This window comes from Mobula hypostoma, chromosome 27, assembly GCF_963921235.1.
Source record: "Mobula hypostoma chromosome 27, sMobHyp1.1, whole genome shotgun sequence".
NCBI lineage: Eukaryota > Metazoa > Chordata > Chondrichthyes > Myliobatiformes > Myliobatidae > Mobula > Mobula hypostoma.
The window spans coordinates 38550436-38572709 of record NC_086123.1 but is presented as its reverse complement, the minus strand read 5'-3'; the positions used below and the strand labels follow the sequence as shown (position 1 = coordinate 38572709).

The following is a 22274-nucleotide window of genomic DNA, read 5'->3' as shown; positions in this document are numbered from 1 at the left end:
GTATGACAATGAATACACTCAAAAACTTCTATAGATGTACTGTGGAGAGCATTCTGATGGGCTGTATCACTGTCTGGTAAGGTGGGTAGGGGGAGGGAGCAGCTACTGCACAGGACCCAAGGAAGCTGAAAAGGGTTGTAAATTTAGTCAGCTCCATCTTGGGTACTAGCCTACAAAGTACCTAGGACACCTTCAAGGAGCAGTGTCTCAGAAAGGCAGCGTCCATTAGTAACGACCTCCAGCACCCAGGTCATGCCCTTTTCTCACTGTTACCATCAGGCAGGAGGTACAGAAGCCTGAAGGCACACACTCAGCGATTCAGGAACAGCTTCTTCCCCTCTGCCATCTGATTCCTAAATGCACATGGAACCCATGAAATTTACCTCTCTTTTTTATATATACTATTTCTGTTTTTTGCATGATTTTCAATATATGTATACTGTAAATGATTCACTTATTTATTATTGTACTGTCACAGGACCATAAGATACAGGGACAGAATTAGGCTATTCAGCCCATCAAGTTTGCTCTGCTGTTCGATCCTGGTCAATTTATTTTCCCTTCGAACCCCATTCTCCTGCCTTCTCCATGTAACCTCTGACACCCTGACTAATCAAGAATTTAGCTGTCTCTGCTTGAATTATTTGGCCTCTACAACCACTGTAGCAATGAATTTCACAGCCCTCTGGTCCTCGACTCTCCCACTATTGGAAACATTCTCTCCACATCCACACTATCTGGACCTTTTAATATTCAATGAGATCCTCCCTCATTCTTCTAAACTCCCGTGAGCCCTACTGTAATCTCTTCATATACTAACTCTTCTGGATGCTATCCAAGAAGCACATCCTTTCCTAGATATGGAGCCCAAAACTGCTCACAGGACTCCAAGTGGGGTCTGACCAATGCCTTGTAAAGTCTCAGCATTACGTTCTTGCTTTTACATTCTAGTCCTCTGGAAATGAATGCTAACATTGTATTTGCCTTCCTTACCACCGATTCAACCTTTACGGAATCCTACACTAGCCCCTTTGCACCTCCGACTTCTGAATTTTCTTTCCGTTTAGAAAATAGTTAACACCTTCTTTCCTTTTACCAAAGTGCATAAACACGCACTTTCCTACACTGTATTTGACCTGCCACTTCTTTGCCCATTCTCCTAACCTGTTCAAGTCCTTCCGCAAACTCCCTGCTTCCTCAACACTACCTGCCCCTCTACTTATCTTTGCACCATCCACAAAGCCATCAAATCCCGCCCCCCCCACCCGGTCTCAAGTTCTCCACGTGTATGGCTTTCAGGGCTGGAAATGTTCTTGCTGTCAGAGAAAGAGTACAGCTCTGGTCTGCCTGCCCTCTAAACACTCAGTTCACCAGAAGTTCAGACCAAAAAGCAACATTGTTTGCATAATGCTAATTTAGAATTTTTTTAAAATTTAGAGACACAGATTTAGAGTTCTCCACCATAATTCTGACTGTAGTTCACGTAACAACGGCTGACTATAATCAATTGCCCGTGATACTGCATGATGCCATCTCCAAACTAGAAACAGTCCACCCTGATGCATTTTGGATCATAGTCTGAGACTTCAATCAGGTTTGTTTGAAGAAAACCCAGCACAATTACCACCAGCATATAACCTGCATATTGACATGGGAAGCAGCAGGGCTTTGCTTCAATTCCTTCTACAGTCACTTTAACCACCAGAACACGGGGAAACCACTGCAAACTCCCACATTCCCGGTGATTCTATGATTTCAGTCTGTGAAGCCAAAGAGCAGGCTGCCTGCAGAACCCACAGAAGGCGTCTGGATGGGACGAGTTCCTGGCCACCTATTAAAGACCTGTGCTGATCAACTGGCTGGTGTGTTCACTGAGATCTTTACCCTCTCACTTCGGCAGTGTGGGGTACCCAAGAAGAGCATGGTTACTGGCCTCAATGACTATTGTCCAGTTGCACTTATATCCACAGTGATGAAGTGTTTTGAGAGGTAGGACCGAAACATATCAGCTCCTGCCTGAGAGGTGACTTCAATCTGCTCCAATTTGCCCAGCAGGGCAACAGGTCTACCCTCTCATTGGCTCTTCACTCAACCCTGCACCATCTGGACAGGAAAGCTGCATACACCAGGATGCTCTTTATCGACCACAACTCGGTATTCAATATCATCGTCCCCTTGAAACTAATCAATGAACTCTAAGACCTTGCCCTCAATGCCTCCTTGTGTAATTGGATCTTGGATTTCTTCTCTTAAAGACCCCAGTCAGCTTGGATGGGCAAAAACATCTCCTCCTCAATCTCCATCAGCTTAGCCCCTGCCCTACTTGTTTTACACCTATGACTGTGTGGCTAACAGCGCTCTAATGACATATTCAAGTTTGCCGATGACTCCACTGTTGTGGGCCGAATCAAAGGTGGTGATGAATTAGCATCCAGGAAGATTGAAAATCTGGCACACTGGTGTCATAACAACAACCTCTCACTCAATGTCAGCAAGCCCAAGGAACTGATTGTAGACTTCAGGAGAGGGAAACCAGAGGTCCATGAGCCATTTCCCATTGGAGGATCAGAGGTCGAGAGGATCAGAGGTCGAGAGGATCAGAGGTCGAGAGGACCAGCAACTCTCAATTCCCAGCTGTTTCTATTTCAGAAGACCTGTCCTGGGCTCGGTTTCAAGCACAATTACAAAGGAAGGACGGCAGTGCCTCTACTTCCTTAGGAGTTTCAGAGATTCAGCATGACATCTAAAACTTTGACAAACTTCTATAGGTGTGTAGTGGAGTGTATATCGACCGGTTGCATCACAGCCTGGTATGGAAACACCAGTGCCCTTGAATGGAAAAGCCTTCAAAACATAGTAGATTTAGCCCAGATCATTGCAGGTAAATCCCTCCCAACCACTGAGCATATCTACGTGAAACACTGTCGTAGGAAAACAGTATTCATCGTTTGGGATCCCCACCACCTGGGCCATGCTCCCTTCTCACTGCTGCCATCAGGTAGAAAGTACAAGAACCTCAGGACTCACACCACCAGGTTCAAGAACAGTTACTACTCCTCAGCCATCAAGCTCTTGAATAAAAGGGGATAACTTCACTCAATTTTGCTTGCCCCATCCTGTGGTCTAACTATCAAGGACTCTTCATCTCATGTTCTCGAGATTTATTGCTATTTATTTAAATTTGTATTTACACAGTTTGTTGTCTTCTGGTTGGATGCCCTATTTGAATGGACTTTCATTGATTCTGTAATAGTTCCTGTTCTACAGATTTGTTGAGTTAGCCCATTAGAAAATGAATCTCAGCCTTGTATATGGTGACATATATGTAGTTTGATAACAAGATTACTTTGAACTTTGAGCAGGGTAACAGACCTTTTTGGTCCATGAGCTCCGTGCTGCCAAATTATACCATGTGACCAACTCACCTGTATGTCTTTGCAAGTGTGTTTGTGTTATTGCCCAAAAGGACTTCTATTAGCCGTGGTTCAATTGCTTGCTCCCTTGTTTTCAAGACAGAATTTAGTGAGTTCAAATCTCAATGCAGCTACTTGAGCAGAAATCTTGACTGTGAAATGAAGGAGCACGATGAATGAATTGCTGCACCATCCACTCATCCAGGCACACTAACTACGCAGGCAAATGTACCAGGCATAATGCCAAGGTTTATATAATGCTGGAAATACTCAGGACATCAGTCAGTGTGTATGGAGAGATGATAGGGGTACAATAGTGCAATACTGGACTAGCGGCTGGAGTTTTTGGCCATTAATTCAGCGTCAGGAGCTCAAATCCTGCGATAGAAGCTAAGTTATTTATCCGGTCTTTATAGACTTAACTGATAGAACAGCAGTATAATAAAGATTGGATATAGCTTGTGCGCAGCATAAATTCTTGGAGAGACCAGATTTTCCCAGTGCAGTGAATGTGTAATTAGCCCACTGGCAAATGGGTGCTTAGTGTTTAGCGTTTAGCGTGACACTGTTACAGCTCAGGTGCTCCGTAGCTGAGAGTTCAAATCTGGCTCAGTCTATAAGGAGTTTGTGTGCTCTCCCGTGACTGAGTGGGTTTCCTCCAGCAGCTCTGGTTTCCTCTCACAGTGGTCATTGTGAATTGTCCAGTGGCTAGGGTTCAATAGGTGGGCAGCTGGGTAGAAGGGGCTTGTTCTTCACTGAATCTCGAAATAAAGCAAGTAAATTTTCTGTAAGCTTGCCACAGGCACATTATTATCTTTGCCACATCATGTGAGTAAATGCTTCATGAATAACACACACAGTGTGGAGGAACCCAGCAGGTCAGGTAACGTCTTTGGAGAGGAATGAACAGTTCAAATTTCAGGCAAAGGACTGAAGCATCCTGACGAAGGATCTCAATCAAAAACATGGACTGTTTATTCTTTTCCATAGGTGCTGTGTGACCTGCTGGGTGCCTCCAGCACTCTGTGTGTATTACTCAAGGTATCTAGTATGAAAGATTTATGAATGGTCTCTCTGGGGGTGTTATGTGATTTTATGTAACAATGCTGTAACAGACACCAGTTTCCTGTGAATCTCCAGCTAGGGTCTCAGTGCTATTGACCATTAAGCAGTGTGTGAGATCAATCTGCACACGTTACAAAACATACAACCTCTTTGTTTCCTAGAGCACCAGGAAATCAACAAGGTCTTAACAATAAAAATCATTGTTAAAAAAGATGCTGAAAGGTATAAAATAAAGCTTTTGATTCTTGTCATTGTCCTGGACTTGTCCAACTCCTCGAGCTAATCAAAACCTTTCGACAGGCTGCAATATTATCTACTTGTGGAAAGAGGCCGTATCTACCTGACACAGATTGTCAGTGTTTATCTGACGCAGATTATCAGTGTTTACCTGACACAGATTATCACTGAATACCTGACACAGATTATTAGTGTTTACTTAACGCAGATTATCAGTGTTTACCTGACACAGATTATCAGTGTTTACCTGACGCAGATTATCAGTGTCTACCTGACGCAGATTATCAGTGTCTACCTGACGCAGATTATCAGTGTCTACATGACGCAGATTATCAGTGTCTACATGACGCACATTATCAGTGTCTACCTGATGCAGATTATCAGTGTCTACCTGACACAGATTATCAGTGTTTACCTGACACAGATTATCAGTGTCTACCTGACACAGATTATCACTGTTCATCTGACGCAGATTATCAGTGTTTACCTGACACAGATTATCAGTGTTTATCTGACACAGATTATCAGTGTCTACCTGACACAGATTATCAGTGTCTACTTGACACAGATTATCAGTGTGTACCTGACACAGATTGTCAGTTTACCTGACACAGATTATCAGTGTCTACTTAACGCAGATTATCAGTTTACTTGACACAGATTATCAGTGTTTACCTGACGCAGATTATCAGTGTCTACCTGACGCAGATTATCAGTGTCTACATGACACAGATTATCAGTGTCTACCTGACACAGATTATCAGTGCTATAGAAAAGAATTGCAGCAGGTATAGAGGTTCAGTGAGACATCAAACACGTGGTTCATGTGGTTGCAGTTTCAGAGGGAGTGGGGTGGGGGTCTTTCAAAGTTCAAAGTTTTTGTGCTAGAAATGTTTTGTTAACAGGGTGGATGGCATTTTCTTCATTTATGTAATAACTTTAATGTAGCCTGAAGCATCTGCATGGAGCAACATCAATCACCATCATATTGGCTGTGAGGTACAGCCACAAAAAGCTGCTGGTAAAAATGAATGTAAAGACCAATGCCCAGCTGGATGATTGGAAGGCCAAGAAGAAAAGAGCTAATGGATGGAGATATGAAAACAGAATTTGTCAGATAATGTTGTGGATGAGGAAACCAAGAGCAGAGATCAGATTGTAAAGGGAGCAATCGTAGGATCATTAAGAGAATACTCCAGTAAACCAAATGCACCTTCCCAAGCAAACCAGAGAGAAGGAAGAGGGAAAAGAAAGAGGTGCATGATGTAAGTGCTGCAGAAATGGAAAAGGATTAACAACGTCTAATTTTCTGAGAAAGAAGAAAATTCAGGGAAACACAAGAAACTTGAAGAAGAAAATGGAAGGTCAGAAAAGGAAAGTCAAGAAGTTGAAAAAGGGAGAAGGGATAGAGAGAAAGAACTTGAGTGAGAAAGAGTAAGGTGTGAAAGAGAAAAGGAACATGAGAAAGAAAAAGAGTGGGAACGAGAGTACTGACAGGATCAAGGCCATGGGCGAGACTGAAAATGGAATTTTATGTTGAATAAAGCAAGACAAAAAAGCCAGGATTGGGAGAGAAGCAAGGATTGAATTCGATCCCGAGAGAAAAGCTGAGAAAAGGAGAAGAAAGATGTTCTCAGCTGTCAGAACCACTTCAAGCAGTCTCACAGTCAACTCCTACAACACAGGGTCAAAGAATGTTGAATCTTTGTGGGTGGAGTTAAGAAACTGCAAGGGTGAAAAAACCATTATGGGAATCATATACCCAGATGGACTACATCCTAGAGTCCTGAGAGAGGTTGCTGAAGAGATAACAGATGCATTAATCATGATCTTTCAAGAATCACTTGATGGCATGGTCCCGGAGGACTGGAAGATTGCAAATGTTACTCCATTCTTTAAGAAGGGAGGAAGGAAGGCAAAAGAAAGCCTAACCTCAATGGTTGGGAAAGTGTTGGAGTCTATTATTAAGGACGAGGTTTCGGGGTACTTGGGGTAATTATAAAATAAGTCAAAGTCAGCATAGTTTCTGGAAAGGGAAATCTTGCCTGACAAATCTGTTCGAGTTCTTTGAGGAAGTAACAAGCAGGGTGGGCAAAGGAGAGGCAGTGGATGTCATACTCAGAAGGCATTTGATAAGGTGCCACACATGAGTCTGGCGTTACAGGAAAGATATTGGCATGGATAGAGGAAGGGCTGACTCACAGCGAGTGCGAATAACGGGGATCTTTTCTGGTTGGCTGCCAGTAACTAGTGGTGTTCCTCAGGGGTCAGTATTGGGACCACTGCTTTTCACATTGTTTGTGAATAATTTAGATAATGGAATTGATGAGTTTGTGGTAAAGCTTACGAATGATACGAAGATAAGTGGAGGGGTGGGTAGTGCTGAGGAAGCAATGTGATTGCAGCAGGACTTAGACAAATTGGAAGAATGGGCAAAAAGGTGGCAGATGGAATACAGTGTTGGGAAATGTACGATAATGCACTTTGTTAACAGGAACAATGGTGCGGAAATGGGAGACAGTTCAAACCTCAGAGGTACAGAAGGACTTAGGAGCCCTCGTGCAAGACTCCAAGAAGGTTAATTTACAGGTTGAGTCTGTGGTAAAGAAGGCAAATGCAATGTTGCCATTTATTTCAAGGGGAATAGAATATAAAATTAAGGAGATATTGCTGAGACTTTATAAGACGCTAGACAGTCCGCGCTTGGAGTATTGTGTCCTGATGAAAGGTCACAGCCCAAAACGTCGACTGTACTCTTTTCCATAGATACTGCCTGGTCTGCTGAGTTCCTCCAGCATTTTGTGTGTGTTGCTTGGATTAACAACATCTGCAGATTTTCTCTTGTTTGTACTTAGAGTATTGCGAACAGTTTTGGGCCTTAAACCCGAGAAAGGATGTGTTGTCATTGGAGAGAGTCCAGAGCATGTTCACGAGGATGATTCTGGGAATGAAGGGTTTAACACGTGAGGAGCCTTTGGCAGCTTTGGGCCTGTACTCTTTGGAATTTAGCAGAATGTGGGGGGATCTCACTGAAATCTACTGAATTTTGAAAGGACCAAATAGAGTGAATGTGGAGAGGATGTTTCCTCCGGTGGGGGTATCCAGATCTAGAGGGCACAGCCTCAATATTGAGCAGTGGCCTTTCAGAACAGAGAGAAGGAGGAATATTATGAGCCAGAGAATAGTGAATCTGTGCAATACTCTGCCACAGACTGTGTGGTGGAGGCCAAGTCCATGTGTATATTTAATTGTTTTCTGATCTGTCAGGGCATCAAACGATATGGCGAGAAGGGGTTGAGTGGGATCCAGGATCAGTCATGATGGAATGACACAGCAGACTTGATGGGCTGAATGGCCTAATTCTGCTCCTGAATCTTATGGTCTTACCACGGAAGAGGCCCCAGACCATGAGATTGTTTTCACAGCCACAAGTCTCACCTGCCAAACAGACTGACCTTCCTTGTCAGGAAAGACGTTATCCCACAGGAAGCTGCAAACTCAGCCCAATAGCTAGTACAGGTCCGTCCCCACTACCGGTACACTACTGGTACTGATCCGTCCCCACTACTGGTACTGGTCCGTCCCCATCACCGGTACACTACTGGTACTGGTCCGTCTCCACTACCAGTACTGGTCCGTCCCCACTACTGATACACTACTGGTACTGGTCCGTCTCCACTACCCTACCGGTACTGGTCCGTCCCCACTACTGGTACTGGTCCGTCCCCACTACTGATACCGGTCCGTCCCCACTACTGGTACACTACCGGTACAGGTCCGTCCCCACTACTGGTACACTACTGGTACTGGTCCGTCCCCAGTACCGGTACAGGTCCGTCCCCACTACTGATACTGGTCCGTCCCCACTACTGGTACATTACTGGTACTGGTCCGTCCCCACTACTGATACAGGTCCGTCCCCACTACTGGTACACTACCGGTACAGGTCCGTCCCCACTACTGGTACACTACCGGTACTGGTCCGTCCCCACTACCGGTACTGGTCCGTCCCCACTACTGGTACACTACTGGTACTGGTCCGTCCCCACTACCGATACTGGTCCGTCCCCACTACTGGTACTGGTCCATCCCCACTACCGATACTGGTCCGTCCCCACTACTGGTACATTACTGGTACTGGTCCGTCCCCACTACCGGTACTGGTCCGTCCCCACTACTGGTACTGGTCCATCCCCACTAACGATACTGGTCTGTCCCCACTACTGGTACACTACTGGTACTGGTCCGTCCCCACTACCGGTACAGGTCCGTCCCCACTACTGGTACACTACTGGTACTGGTCCGTCCCCACTACCGGTACAGGTCCGTCCCCACTACCGGTACTGGTCCGTCCCCACTACTGATACACTACTGGTACTGGTCCGTCCCCACTACCGGTACTGGTCCGTCCCCACTACTGGTACTGGTCCGTCCCCACTACTGATACCGGTCCGTCCCCACTACTGGTACACTACTGGTACTGGTCCGTCCCCACTACCGGTACAGGTCCGTCCCCACTACTGGTACACTACTGGTACTGGTCCGTCCCCAGTACCGGTACAGGTCCGTCCCCACTACTGGTACTGGTCCGTCCCCACTACTGGTACATTACTGGTACTGGTCCGTCCCCACTACCGGTACTGGTCCGTCCCCACTACTGGTACACTACTGGTACTGGTCCGTCCCCACTACCGGTACAGGTCCGTCCCCACTACCGGTACTGGTCCGTCCCCACTACTGATACACTACTGGTACTGGTCCGTCCCCACTACCGGTACTGGTCTGTCCCCACTACTGGTACTGGTCCGTCCCCACTACTGATACCGGTCCGTCCCCACTACTGGTACACTACTGGTACTGGTCCGTCCCCACTACCGGTACAGGTCCGTCCCCACTACTGGTACACTACTGGTACTGGTCCGTCCCCAGTACCGGTACAGGTCCGTCCCCACTACTGGTACTGGTCCGTCCCCACTACTGGTACATTACTGGTACTGGTCCGTCCCCACTACCGGTACTGGTCCGTCCCCACTACTGGTACTGGTCCGTCCCCACTACTGATACCGGTCCGTCCCCATCACCGGTACACTACTGGTACTGGTCCGTCCCCACTACCGGTACAGGTCCGTCCCCACTACTGGTACACTACCGGTACTGGTCCGTCCCCACTACTGGTGCACTACTGGTACTGGTCCGTCCCCACTACCGGTACTGGTCCGTCCCCACTACTGGTACTGGTCCATCCCCACTACCGATACTGGTCCGTCCCCACTACTGGTACATTACTGGTACTGGTCCGTCCCCACTACCGGTACTGGTCCGTCCCCACTACTGGTACTGGTCCGTCCCCACTACCGATACTGGTCTGTCCCCACTACCGGTACACTACTGGTACTGGTCCGTCCCCACTACCGGTACAGGTCCGTCCCCACTACTGGTACACTACCGGTACTGGTCCGTCCCCACTACCGGTACTGGTCCGTCCCCACTACTGGTGCACTACTGGTACTGGTCCGTCCCCACTACCGGTACTGGTCCGTCCCCACTACCGATACTGGTCTGTCCCCACTACCGGTACACTACTGGTACTGGTCCGTCCCCACTACCGGTACAGGTCCGTCCCCACTACTGGTACACTACTGGTACTGGTCCGTCCCCACTACCGATACTGGTCCGTCCCCACTACCGGTACTGGTCCGTCCCCACTACCGATACTGGTCCGTCCCCACTACCGGTACTGGTCCGTCCCCACTACCGGTACTGGTCCGTCCCCATTACCTGTACACTACTGGTACTGGTCCGTCCCCACTACCAGTACACTACTGGTACTGGTCTGTCACTGCTGGTCGTACTATAAACAGGAGGCACTGCCTCAGGAAGGTGACATCTACCATGAAAGAACCTCACCATGCCACTGCTCACCGCTACCATTGGGCAGGAGGTACAGTAGCCTTAAGTCCCACACCACCAGGTTTAAGGTCAACGACTTTCCTTCAACCAGTGGGTTCCTGGACTTGCTGGTAAAACTCTAAACCCCAGCACATCACTGACCACTGATCACTTTGCTCTGAAGTTGACTAGTTTTGTTCTAATTGTGTTTTTTCTTGTAAAACTTTGAGTACGCTTTCTGTTTAATTTGTGCTTATTGTGAATGTTGCTTCTATGACGCTGTGTGTGCCTGTGATGCAGTGGGGAGTTTTTCATTGCACCTGTGCACACAAGCACTTGTCCAGATGATAATGGACTTGACTTTGACCTTGAAATTTTTTCATTCCATGTGTTAAATACAACCTCCTGAACCTCCTTTGACTTACGTGCACAGTGCGGTAGTTTTGATGTCCATAACGGGGTGCCTGTCTCTCGGCTGTAGCAGGTCACCAGTGCATTTCCATCCAATATATATCCTGGATCACAGCTGAACTGTATTGTGGACCCCACCAGCAACTTGGTGTCTGAAATCGTACGAGTGGCATGTTTCACTTCCCCGGGGTCTGTGCAGTACATTACTAGAGAGAGAGAGAAGGGGAGAAAGGAAGAGGGAGACATGGGAGAAAGAGAGAGAGAGAGGGAAGAGGAGAGAGGGAGCGAGGGAAGGGGAGAGAGGGAGAGAGGGAAGGGGAGAGAGGGAGAGGGAGAGATGGGAGAAAGAGAGAGAGAGAGGGAAGGGGAGAGAGGGAGAGAGGGAAGGGGAGAGAGGGAGAGAGGGAGAGCGGGAAAGGGAGACATTGGAGAAAGAGAGAGAGAGAAAGGGAGAGAGAGAGAGGGAAGGGGAGAGAGGGAGAGAAGGAAGGGGAGAGAGGGAGAGAAGGAAGGGGAGAGAGGGAAAGGGAGACATTGGAGAAAGAGAGAGAGAGGGGGAAGGGGAGAGAGGGAGAGAGGGAAGGGGAGAGAGGGAGAGGGAGATGGGAGAAAGAGAGAGAGAGAGGGAAGGGGAGAGAGGGAGAGAGGGAAAGGGAGAGAGGGAGAGAGGGAGAGTGGGAAAGGGAGACATTGGAGAAAGAGAGAGAGAAAGGGAGAGAGAGAGAGAGGGAAGGGGAGAGAGGGAGAGAAGGAAGGGGAGAGAGAGAAAGGGAGACATTGGAGAAAGAGAGAGAGAGAAGGGGAGAGACAGAGAGAGAGAAGGGGGAGAAAGTGAGAAGGAAGGGGAGAGAGGGAAGGGGAGAGAGTGTCAGAGGGAGAGTGAGAGAAACAGAGTGGGCAGGTATTGGAGAGGAAGAGGGAGGGAGAGAGAGTGATGGAGAGAAGGAAAGTATGTGACACAAAAATAGAGACAGAGACCAAGAGAGAACGATGGAGTGTGGGGGGGGGGGAGAAGAGGGGGGGGGGAGAGAGAGACAGAGAGAGAGAGAGAGATAAAAATTAGAGATATTATCCCATGCAGTAATGTTTGCATTTTTATGGCAATCTTCATGGTCTCAGAACGAAGGGATCTTAGTGCTTCACAATAAACAAAGCAGGTCTTTATACCATCTTTGTTGTAGGAAGCCGAAGGTAGCCGAATTTAAACAGAACAAAGAAAGGGCTTAAGACCTTAAGAGTAGAATTAGGCCATTTGGACCATGACTGATCCAATTTTCCTCTCAGCCCAAACCTAATGCCTTCTGCCTGTATCCCTTCATGCCCTGACTCATCAAGAATCTATCAACCTCTGCCCTAAACATACATAAAACTCCACAGCTGCCTGTGGCAACAAATTCCAGATTCACCACTCTCTGGCTAAAGAAATTCCTCCTCACTTTCATTCGAAAAGGACATCCCACTATTCTGAGACAGTGTTCTCCGGTCTTAGACTCTCCCACCATAGGAATCATCTTCTCCACATCCACTCCATCAAGGTCTTTCCCTATTTGATAGGCTTCAATGAGGTCACCCTCATTCTTCTGAATTCTAGTGAATACAGGCCCAGAGAATCAACACTGTGTGTGTGTGTGTTACTCTGGATTTCCAGCATCTGAGTTTGGTGTTGTGTTGTCCATTGTATAATGCCTTATGCTTCCTGTGATAACTCTCTGATCATGTTCATCAAAAGGCTTCCACGTCTGAGTCAGAATGTTCCGGATACAATCCAACTCTGGAAAGCTGAGCGCACAGGTCTTTGTGCCGTGTCATTAGGGTACTGAGAGAGTAATGCTCTTTTGAAGTTGTTCTCTTTGAGATTTACCCAGTCAGGTAAATTTAATTGATCCAATTGCAGCGTGTAGAGTGGGCAGCATTGACCTGGGTCAAAGCTATCCCACAATTGATCTCAGATTCTTTAATTATTACCACATTATTGTTCGTGGGGGCATATAGAGTCATCGAGAAGAACAGCACAGAAACAGGTCCTTCAGCCGATCTAGTCCATGCCGAAAACCTACTCCCAACGACCTGCACCAGGACCATATTCCTCCATATCCCTACTATGCATATACCTATCTAAACTTCTCTTACACATTGAAATCAAGCTCACATGGACCACATGTGCAGGCAGCTCCTTCCACACTCTCACAGCACTCTGAGTGACAAAGTTCCCCCTCATGTTCCCCTTAAACTTCTCACCTTTCACTCTTAACTGTGATATCTATTACAGTGCAGTAAGGGGAATTACAGAGGCGTGAGAGAGAAGTGGCTAGAATTGATTGGAAAAGAACATTTGCAGGGATGACGGCAGAGCAGCGATGGTTGAAATTTCTGGGAGCAATTTGGTAGGCACACGATTTGTACATTGCAAAGAGGAAGAAGCACTCTGAAGGAAAGCTTACACAACCGTGGCTAACAAGAGAAATCAAAGCCAACATAAAAGCCAAAGAGAGGGCATATAATAGAGCAAAAATTAGTGGGAAGTTAGAGGATTGGGAAGCTTTTAAAAAACAACAGGAGGCAACTAAAAAAAGTCATTAAGAAGATAAAGATAGAATTCGAAAATAAGCTAGCCAATAGTATTAAAGAGGATTTCTGAAGTTTGTTCAGATACATAAAGTGTAAAAGAGAGGCAAGAATTGGACCACTGGAAAATGATGCTGGAGAGGTAGTAATGGGGGACAAGGATATGGCGGACAAACTGAGTAATTATTTTACGTCATTCTTCCCTGGGAAAGACACTAGCAGTATGGTGGGAGTTAAAGGTGCCAGAGATCATGAAGTGTGTGAAGTTACCATTTCTAGGGCGAAGGTTCTTGGGAAACCGAAAGGCCTGAAATGAGATAAATCACCTGGCCCAGATGGTGTATGCCCCGGAGTTCAGAAAGAGGTGGCTGCAGAGATAGTGTTGGCATTAGTAATGATCTTGCAAGTAACGCTGGATTCTGGAATGGTTCTGGAATATCAGAAAGTTGCAAAATGATAAAGTAGGCCATAATCAGCATGGTTTCCTCAAGGGAAAATCTTGTCTCACAAATCTGTTGGAATTCAAGTCAAGTCAAGTCACTTTTTATTGTCATTTCAACCATAACTGCTGGTACAGTACACAGTAAAAATGAGAGAATGTTTTTCAGGACCATGGTGCTACATGAAATAATACAAAAACTACACTGAACTACGTAAAACAACACAAAAACTACACTAGACTACAGACCTACTCAGGACTGCATAAAGTACACAGAACAGTGTGGGCATTACAATAAATAATAAACAAGACAATAGGCACAGTGGAGGGCAGTAGGTTGGTAGTCTGATGGCTTGGGGGAGAAACTGTTACATAAATAAACAGCTGAATGGCGGCATCCGGGATTCCATCCATTTCAGTACTCCCGCGGAGTATTTCGTTGGGAGTTGAATGTTGTCCAATTTAATGTCCATTGGAGAGTAAAATGGACGGGACAGCCGGCTGTCTAGGGCTTGTTGTTTTCCTGGCATCGTTTCCTGCCCGCTCGCCTCGCTTTCATTTCCTTGCACACCGCTTACGACGTTCCCACCTCTGGCCACTGGCATCAGGCGACTCTGAGGACTGCGGGCCCGATTCCCTCAGCAAGCCGAGGTCGCGCAATTTAACCAGCAGATCTTCATGAAGGTTTGTTTTTGGGTGATCTCTGTATTGTAGCAGTATCTGGCGATGGTAGATAGTCGCTCTGTTATCCATTGCCCTCAACCCTAATTGTGCCTTAAAATTAAATTAAAAAACTAAATTAAAGTAGCACCAGATCCGAAAGGTCGCTGCTGCCGTGCTGCGCCAATAACAAGCAGGATAGAGAAAGGAGAATCGGTTGGTGTTGGAGTTTCAAAAGGCTTTTGACAACATATCGCACAAAGCTGCCTAACTAGCTATGAGCCCATAGCTTTACAGGGAAGATTCTAGCATGAATAAAGAGTGGGAAATAAGGGAGGTTTTTCATTTTGGCTGCCCGTGACTAATGGTGTTCCACAGGGGTCTGTGTTGGGACCAATTCTTTTTACGTTATGTGTCAATGATTTGGATGATGGAATTGATGGCTTTGTTGCAATGTTTGCAGACAATATGAAGGTAGGTGGTGGGGCAGGTAGTTTTGAGGAAGTAGAGAGGCTACAGAAGGACAGACAGATTAGGAAAATGGGTAAAGAAGTGGCAGATGGAATACAATGTCGGGAAGTGTATGGTCATGCATTTCGGTAGAAGAAATGAAAGGGTTGACTATTTTCTAAATGGAGGGAAATACAAAAAAAAACTGAGGTGTAAAGGGTCTTGGGAATTCTTGTGCAGGATTCCCTGAAGGTTAATTTTCAGGTTGAGTCTGTGGTGAGGAAGGCAAATGCAATGTTAGCATTCTTTTCAAGAGGACTAGAATATAAGAGCAAGGATGTAATGTTGAGACTTTATAAAGCCGTGGTAAGGCCTCACTTGGAGTATTGTGAACAGTTTTTGGCCCCTTATCTTTAGAAAGGATGTGCTGAAACTGGAGAGGGTTCAAAGGAGGTTCACAAAAATGATTCCAGGTTTGAATGGCTTGTCATATGAAGAGTGCCTGATGGCTCTGGGCCTGTATTCACTGGAATTCAGAAGAATGAGAGGATGACTTCATTTAAACCTATTGAATGGTGAAAGGCCTTGGTAGAGTGGATGTGGAGAGGATGTTTCCTCTGATGGGAGAGTCTAAGACAAGAGAACACAGCCTCAGAATAGATGGATGTCCATTTAGAATGGAGATGAGGAGGAATTTCTTTAGCCAGAGAATGGTGAATCTGTGGAATTTGTTCCACAGGTAATTGTGGAAGCCAAGCAATTGGGCATGCTTAAGGCAGAAGTTGATAGATTCTTGATAGGTCAGGGAATGAAGGGATATGATGAGAAGGCAAGAGATTGGGGCTGAGAGGAAAAATGGATCAGCATGATGAAATGGCAGAGCAGACTTGATGGGCCAAATGGCCTAATTCGGCTCTTTTGTCTTATGGTCATTCTAGGTGAAGGGCCTTTTTTGTTGCATCGCTTCCTGACCTCAGCTGCAGACATGGTGTAATTCCATCCTCCCACCTAATTCAGAATCAGTTATGAAGTTCTCCTTGCACTGCTCGTCTTTCCCTAGGCTTAGCCAGATGACCATATGGCAAAGGAGCAGAACTAGCCTGTTTGGGCCATCAGCTCTGCTCTTCCATTCCAGCATGGCTAATTGGCTTCCCATTTAATGCCATTCTCCTCCCTTCTCACCGTAGTCTTTGATGCCACGACGAGTCAAGAACCTATCAACTCCGCTTTAAGTATACCCAATGACATGGCCCCTGCAGCTGCCTGTGGCAATGAAGTCCACAGATTCACTACCATCTGGCTAAAGAAATTCCTCCTCATCGCTGTTCTAAGGGACGTCCTTCTGTACTTCTCTTTTGAGCCTGTTCCCTCTGGTCCTAGACTCTCCCACGATGGAATATCACAGAATTACCACCCTCTGGCTAAAGAAAGTCCTCCTTATCTCTGTTCTAAAGGTATGTCATTTTGTTCTGAGGCTGTGTCCTCTGGTTCTAGTCTCCCTCACTACCGGAAACATCATCTCCGTATCCATTCTATCTAGGCCTTTCAATGTTTGATGGGTTGCAATGAGAAAACCCCTCATTATTCTAAACTCCAGGAAGTACATCAATCTCTCCTCATACATTAACCATTTCTTTCCCAGGATCATTCTCGTGAACCTCCTCTGGACTTCCTCATCTACTCCCACCCAGACCTATCCGTGGCTTCCCGCACTGTCCCAACAAGGTGAAATGTCAGCCTGAGCGCCAACACCTTCAGTCTGAGCACTTTGCGCCTTCAGGTAACTGCTTCTGCTTGTATCCAAACTGGCCAGCTCTACTGCAACTTATTCATCTGTAAGATTTACTCAGTTATCTCTCTCCACAGGTACTGCCTGAAATGTTGGGCATTTATAACTTTAAAATGAATTTCACAGCTTTTACTTGTCTCTGTTTGTGTGTCTCTCTCCCCTGTGTCTTTCTCTGTCTTTGTTTCTCCCTCAGTGTCTGTCTCTTTCTCTTTCTCTCTGACTCTCTGTCTGTGTGTCTCTGTCTCATTCTGTGTGTGTGTGTGTGTGTGTGTCTTCTTTTCTGTCTCTAGGTGTCTCCATGTCTCTCTGTGTGTCTCTATCTGTCTCTCTCTCTTCATCTCTCTTTGTATCTCTCCACCTCTGTGCCCCTCATCCCCCCCTCTCTCTGTATCTTTATCTCTCTCCCTGTTTGTCTTTGTCTCTCTGTGTCTCTCATTTCCTTTCTTTCTCTGTCTCTATCTCTCTCTATCTGTATCTCTCCGTGTCTTTGTCTGTCTGTGTCTCTTATTCCCTTTCTCTCTCTGTCTCTATCTATATCTCTCTCCCTCTTTGTCTCTGTCTCTCTGTGTTACTCATTTCCTTTCTCTCTCTCTCTGTCTGTCTCTATCTCTCTCTCTGTCTCTCTCTCTCCATTTGTCTCTGTCTCTGTGTCTCTCACTCCCTTTCTCTTTCTTTCTGTCTCTAACTCTCTCTACCTGTATCTCTCTGTTTGTCTCTGTTTCCCTGTGGCCCTCATTCTCTCTCTCTATCTCTATCTCTCTCTATCTGTATCTCTCCGTGTCTTTGTCTGTCTGTGTCTCTTATTCCCTTTCCCTTTCTTTCTCTGTCTCTATCTATATCTCTCTCCCTCTTTATCTCTGTCTCTCTGTGTCTCTCATTTCCCTTCTCTTTCTCTCTGTCTGTCTCTGTCTCTCTCTCTCCATTTGTCTCTGTCTCTGTGTCTCTCACTCCCTTTCTCTTTCTTTCTGTCTCTAACTCTCTCTACCTGTATCTCTCTGTTTGTCTCTGTTTCCCTGTGCCCTCATTCTCTCTCTCTCTCTCTCTATCTCTCTCCACCTGTTTCTCCCTCTCCTGACCTGCTGAGTGTTTTTAACATGTTCTGTTTTTATTTCAGATTTCCACCATTAGCATTGTTATTCATTTTTCAGTCTCTTTAGACTCTGCTCCTACAGCCCATTTCATTAGTGTCCAAGTCTCAGTCATGTCATCTTTAAATTCCAGGGTGCTGACACCTATTTTACTCAATCTTTCCTCAAATGATAATTTCCTCATCAAATTACAATATGAGATATATCCATTTGCAAGCAAGTCAAGGGTAAAACATCCTGGCAGCGGGAAATTCACTCAGTAAAAGCCCATCTCTGCATGGTATTAACATATATTGTAATTTCCTTGTGACTTCCTAGATTGGCTGTAGTCTGTGAATGCTAAAAGCCAGCAGGAACGGCTCTCATAGACAGGATCTGTTTTCATTTTCTTTCATTTAGAGATACATTATGGAACAGGCTCTTCCAGCCCAACAACCCAACTATTTAACTCTAACCTAATCTCAGGACAATTCACAATGACCAATGACTGGTACATATTGAGAATGTGGGAGGAAACTGGAGCACCCAGAGAAACCTACACAGTCACGGAGAGAACATACAAACTCCTGATGTCAGAACTGAACTCTGAACTGTGATGCACTGAGCTATAATAACGTCACGCTGACTGCAACACCGCAATGATACCTTCAACGTCACGGTAACCACGACACTGCCATGATGCCTTCAATGCCACGCTGACCGTGATACCAACATGATGCCTTCAACGTTACGGTAACCACGACACTGTCATGATGCCTTCAATGCCACGCTGACCGTGATACCAACATGATGCCTTCAATGCCATGGTAACCGTGATACCAACATGATGCCTTCAATGTTATGGTAACCACAACACCGCCATGATGTCTTCAGCGTCATGGTAACTGCGACACTGCCATGATGCCTTCAATGCCACAGCAAGGAAACAGACACTTCTGTACCAATGCTCCATTTTGGCTAAGATAGTTCCATTTGCCAGTGTTCGATAGCATAGTGGTTCGTGTAATGCTTTACAGTGTGAGCTCTGAGATCAGGGTTTGATTCCTGTAAGGAAACTCCCCATGACTGTGTGAGTTTCTTCTGGGGGCTCTGGTTTCCTCCCATTTTCAGAAGACATATGGTAAGGGTTGGTGAACTGCAGACATGCTGTATTGGTGCTGGATGCGTGGCCACCCTTGCCCAGCACAATCCTTGCTGATTTTACTTGACGCAAACGCTGCATTTCACTGTATCTCTTGATGTACATGTGAAAGATAAAGCCTATCTTTAATCTTTATAAAGGGAACACTTTACTATTCATGTACGTGACCAAAGGTAAAGACATAAAGATTATCATTATTTGTTACACGCAGAGCGAAACATCGAACCACGCAGTGAAATGTGTCGCTTTCATCATCAAACAGCAACATTGCACAGTTGTTCTGGGCAGTCTGCGAGTGTCACCACACTTCTGCTGCCAACATAGCATGCCCATGACTTACTAATCCAAACCCTACGTCTTTTGGAATGTGGGAGGAAACAGGGCACCTGGAGGAAACCCACAATGTACAAACTCCTTATAATCAGCAGCAGGAATTCAACCCTGACCTCTCAGCTGCCGCTGCAGAGCGTTGTGCCAGCCACTACACTACCATGTTGTAATACCATTTACTGGCCTGTGTCGTGCTAACTAGGCTGGTGGGGTGGAGATACGTCTCTACCGAAGGAGGGGTAAGGTGTTCCTTCCCTCTGCTAGCCTGCAGGTCACCCTTGGGCGACGTGGAGCACCTGTGTAGCCCCTCCCCCCAAACAGGGTCACATGAACCCACGGGAGTAGGTGTGGATGGTCGTAGAGCAGCTGGTGCATATCACAAGTCCTGGTTATGCGACAACTGATGCCAGCAGAAAATCTCTGAACAGTATTGATCATGGCTGACGTCACCTGTCTTGTAAAGACACTGCTCAGAAGAAGGCAATGGCAAACGATTTCTGTAGAAAAATTTTCCAAGACCAATCATGGCCGGGGAAAGACCATGATCGCACATGTCATATGACACAGCACATAATGAATTGACCCTTTTCATAAAAGATCTATCCTTCTCATTCTTGGATGTCCTGCCAGGTCCACCAACTGGAAGCACAGCACCGTATAAGCAGTTCACATTAATCTTGCTGAAACATATGCTTGTGTTATCAATCACATTTACATTGACGGTCTCCATGTCAGAATGATGGATTGCTTGTGGATTCTGAATAATAATTCAGTGTCGATATGGCTCAAATCATACCTTCTTGGCACAGAAATTAGTTTTGTTTAGAAAGAAAAAGGGAGCAGGAGATAATATCTGTGATGATTCTTCTGTCAAAAACCTTTCCAGTTTTGGTCTGAAATGTATCTCTGCCCAATGATCCGTAAAGTATTTGTCATAAGCCTAACATTGGATAACAGTTCCCAGCACTGCACCCCTTATTTTAAAAATATGCATCCACCTACGCTCTGATAAAAACACAGACGTGTAAGTTGCCCTTGATCCATGATTGCGTAAACGAACATGAAGGTGATTATTTATTCAGCAGGTCTAACTGCACTGTCACTACATTGGAAATAAAAATATGGTCGAGATTGCAGTGTGTAGCAAATCTGTGCATTTCTCCACGTCACAATCAGATTATATTATAGCACTGAAGGAGGCTATTTGGCCCATTGTGTCCTTACTGACTAAAAGAGACAGTAAACTTTCCCACTTCCCTGTTCAGTTCATAGCCTGGCAGGTTACCGATCTGGAGGTGAAGAGGGCTTCTGCCTCTAACACTCTTTCAATTCAGAGGTTTTGCAGCCCTCACTGTTCACTGAGGGAGGGAACGTCGATTTAGACCATGAGAGGCCTGCGTTGGCCATTTTCATGCCTTACAAGGCGCAGATTGGAAGTCTGTGTGGGGCACCACTCCTCGCACAGACACTAGAGCAATGTGTGATTAAGTGCCTTGCTCAAGGACACAAACACACTGCCACAGCTGAGGCTCAAACTGGCGACCTTGAGATAACTAGACGAACGCCTTAACCACTTGGCCACGTGCCCTCATTTCATTGAGGAGAAAATCAATTTACCTCAACATCCTGTTTAACTCCGCGACCTGGCTATTTCTGCTTCCTATTGGGTCACCCTGCTGAGGGAAATTTATTTTTCTTGTTCACCCGATCCAAGCCAAGCCTAATCTGTAGGAGTCCATTGATGAAGATAGATGGGAATGCAGTGCATGAGTTACTGATCACTAGATTTTTGGACCATTGATTCCAAGACTTGAGTCCAACTCCCTGCAATGGCAACAATTTCAAGTAATTAGATAACTTTATAACGTGCTGCCGGGGTGCTGCTAGAAGCAGATACATTAGGGACATTGAAGAGACTCTTAGATAGGCACGTGGATGACAGAAAAGAGAAGGGCTGTGTGGGACGGAAGGGCTGGATTGATCTTGGAGTAGGTCAGCACAACATCGCTGTACTGTTCTGTGTTTAAAAACTTTGGCTGGTGCTGCAGCAACTTAACCACTATGTTAAGGTACAGTTCCGTTAATGGACTTGTATCGAGTATCCCATGCCAGATAAGAACACAAGGAAACAGCAGCACAAGTTGGCCCGCCAGCCCCTCAAGCCTGCCCTGTCATTCAATACAATCATGGTTGATCTCTGCTGGGTCTCAATTCCTCTTCGGCACCAGTTCGCCATAACACTCAGTTCCCCCAGCATTCAAATGTTTATCTGTCTCTACCTTAAATCCATTAAATCATTCAGACGCCCAGCAGAGAACTCTCGAGAATGATAACCATCTGAGAGAAATTGTTTCAACAAACCACAGTTTATAAATGAGTGGCTTGTTATTTTGCAGCTGTGTCCTCTTGTTCATGACTCTCCCAACACAGAGCAGAGCCACAGAGCACAACAGCATGAAACAGATCCATCTAGCCCATGCTGACCTGACCTACTAGTCCCAACTACCCGGACCATATCCCTCCAAACTCTCCCATACATGTACCTATCCAAGTTTCTCTTACATGTTACAATTGGAGCCACTTCTAGCACATCTGCTGGCAACTTGTTCCACACTTGGACCACCGTCTGCATGGAAAAACTGCCCCCTTATGTTTCCCTTAGATATTTCACCTTTCACCCTAAACCTATGTCCTCTAGCTGTAGTCTTACCAGCGGAAAATCTCACCATCCGTCCTAACAAGCTGTCTTAGGATCTCTTATGTTTAACTAAACTCTCTCATCTTTCTCAGGAATAGA

The 22274-nt window shown here is 45.9% G+C and overlaps 1 protein-coding gene across 1 annotated transcript in view; it reads right to left on the bottom strand.

Annotated features, from left to right (window-relative positions):
* LOC134338400 (seizure 6-like protein) overlaps positions 1 to 22274 on the bottom strand; it is a 445108-nt gene that overhangs the window by 45331 nt on the left and 377503 nt on the right. Inside the window, exon 12 of the mRNA XM_063034201.1 lies at positions 11030 to 11221. Within this exon, the coding sequence (XP_062890271.1) occupies positions 11030 to 11221 (192 nt within the window). The remainder of the gene's footprint in view (positions 1 to 11029; positions 11222 to 22274) is intronic.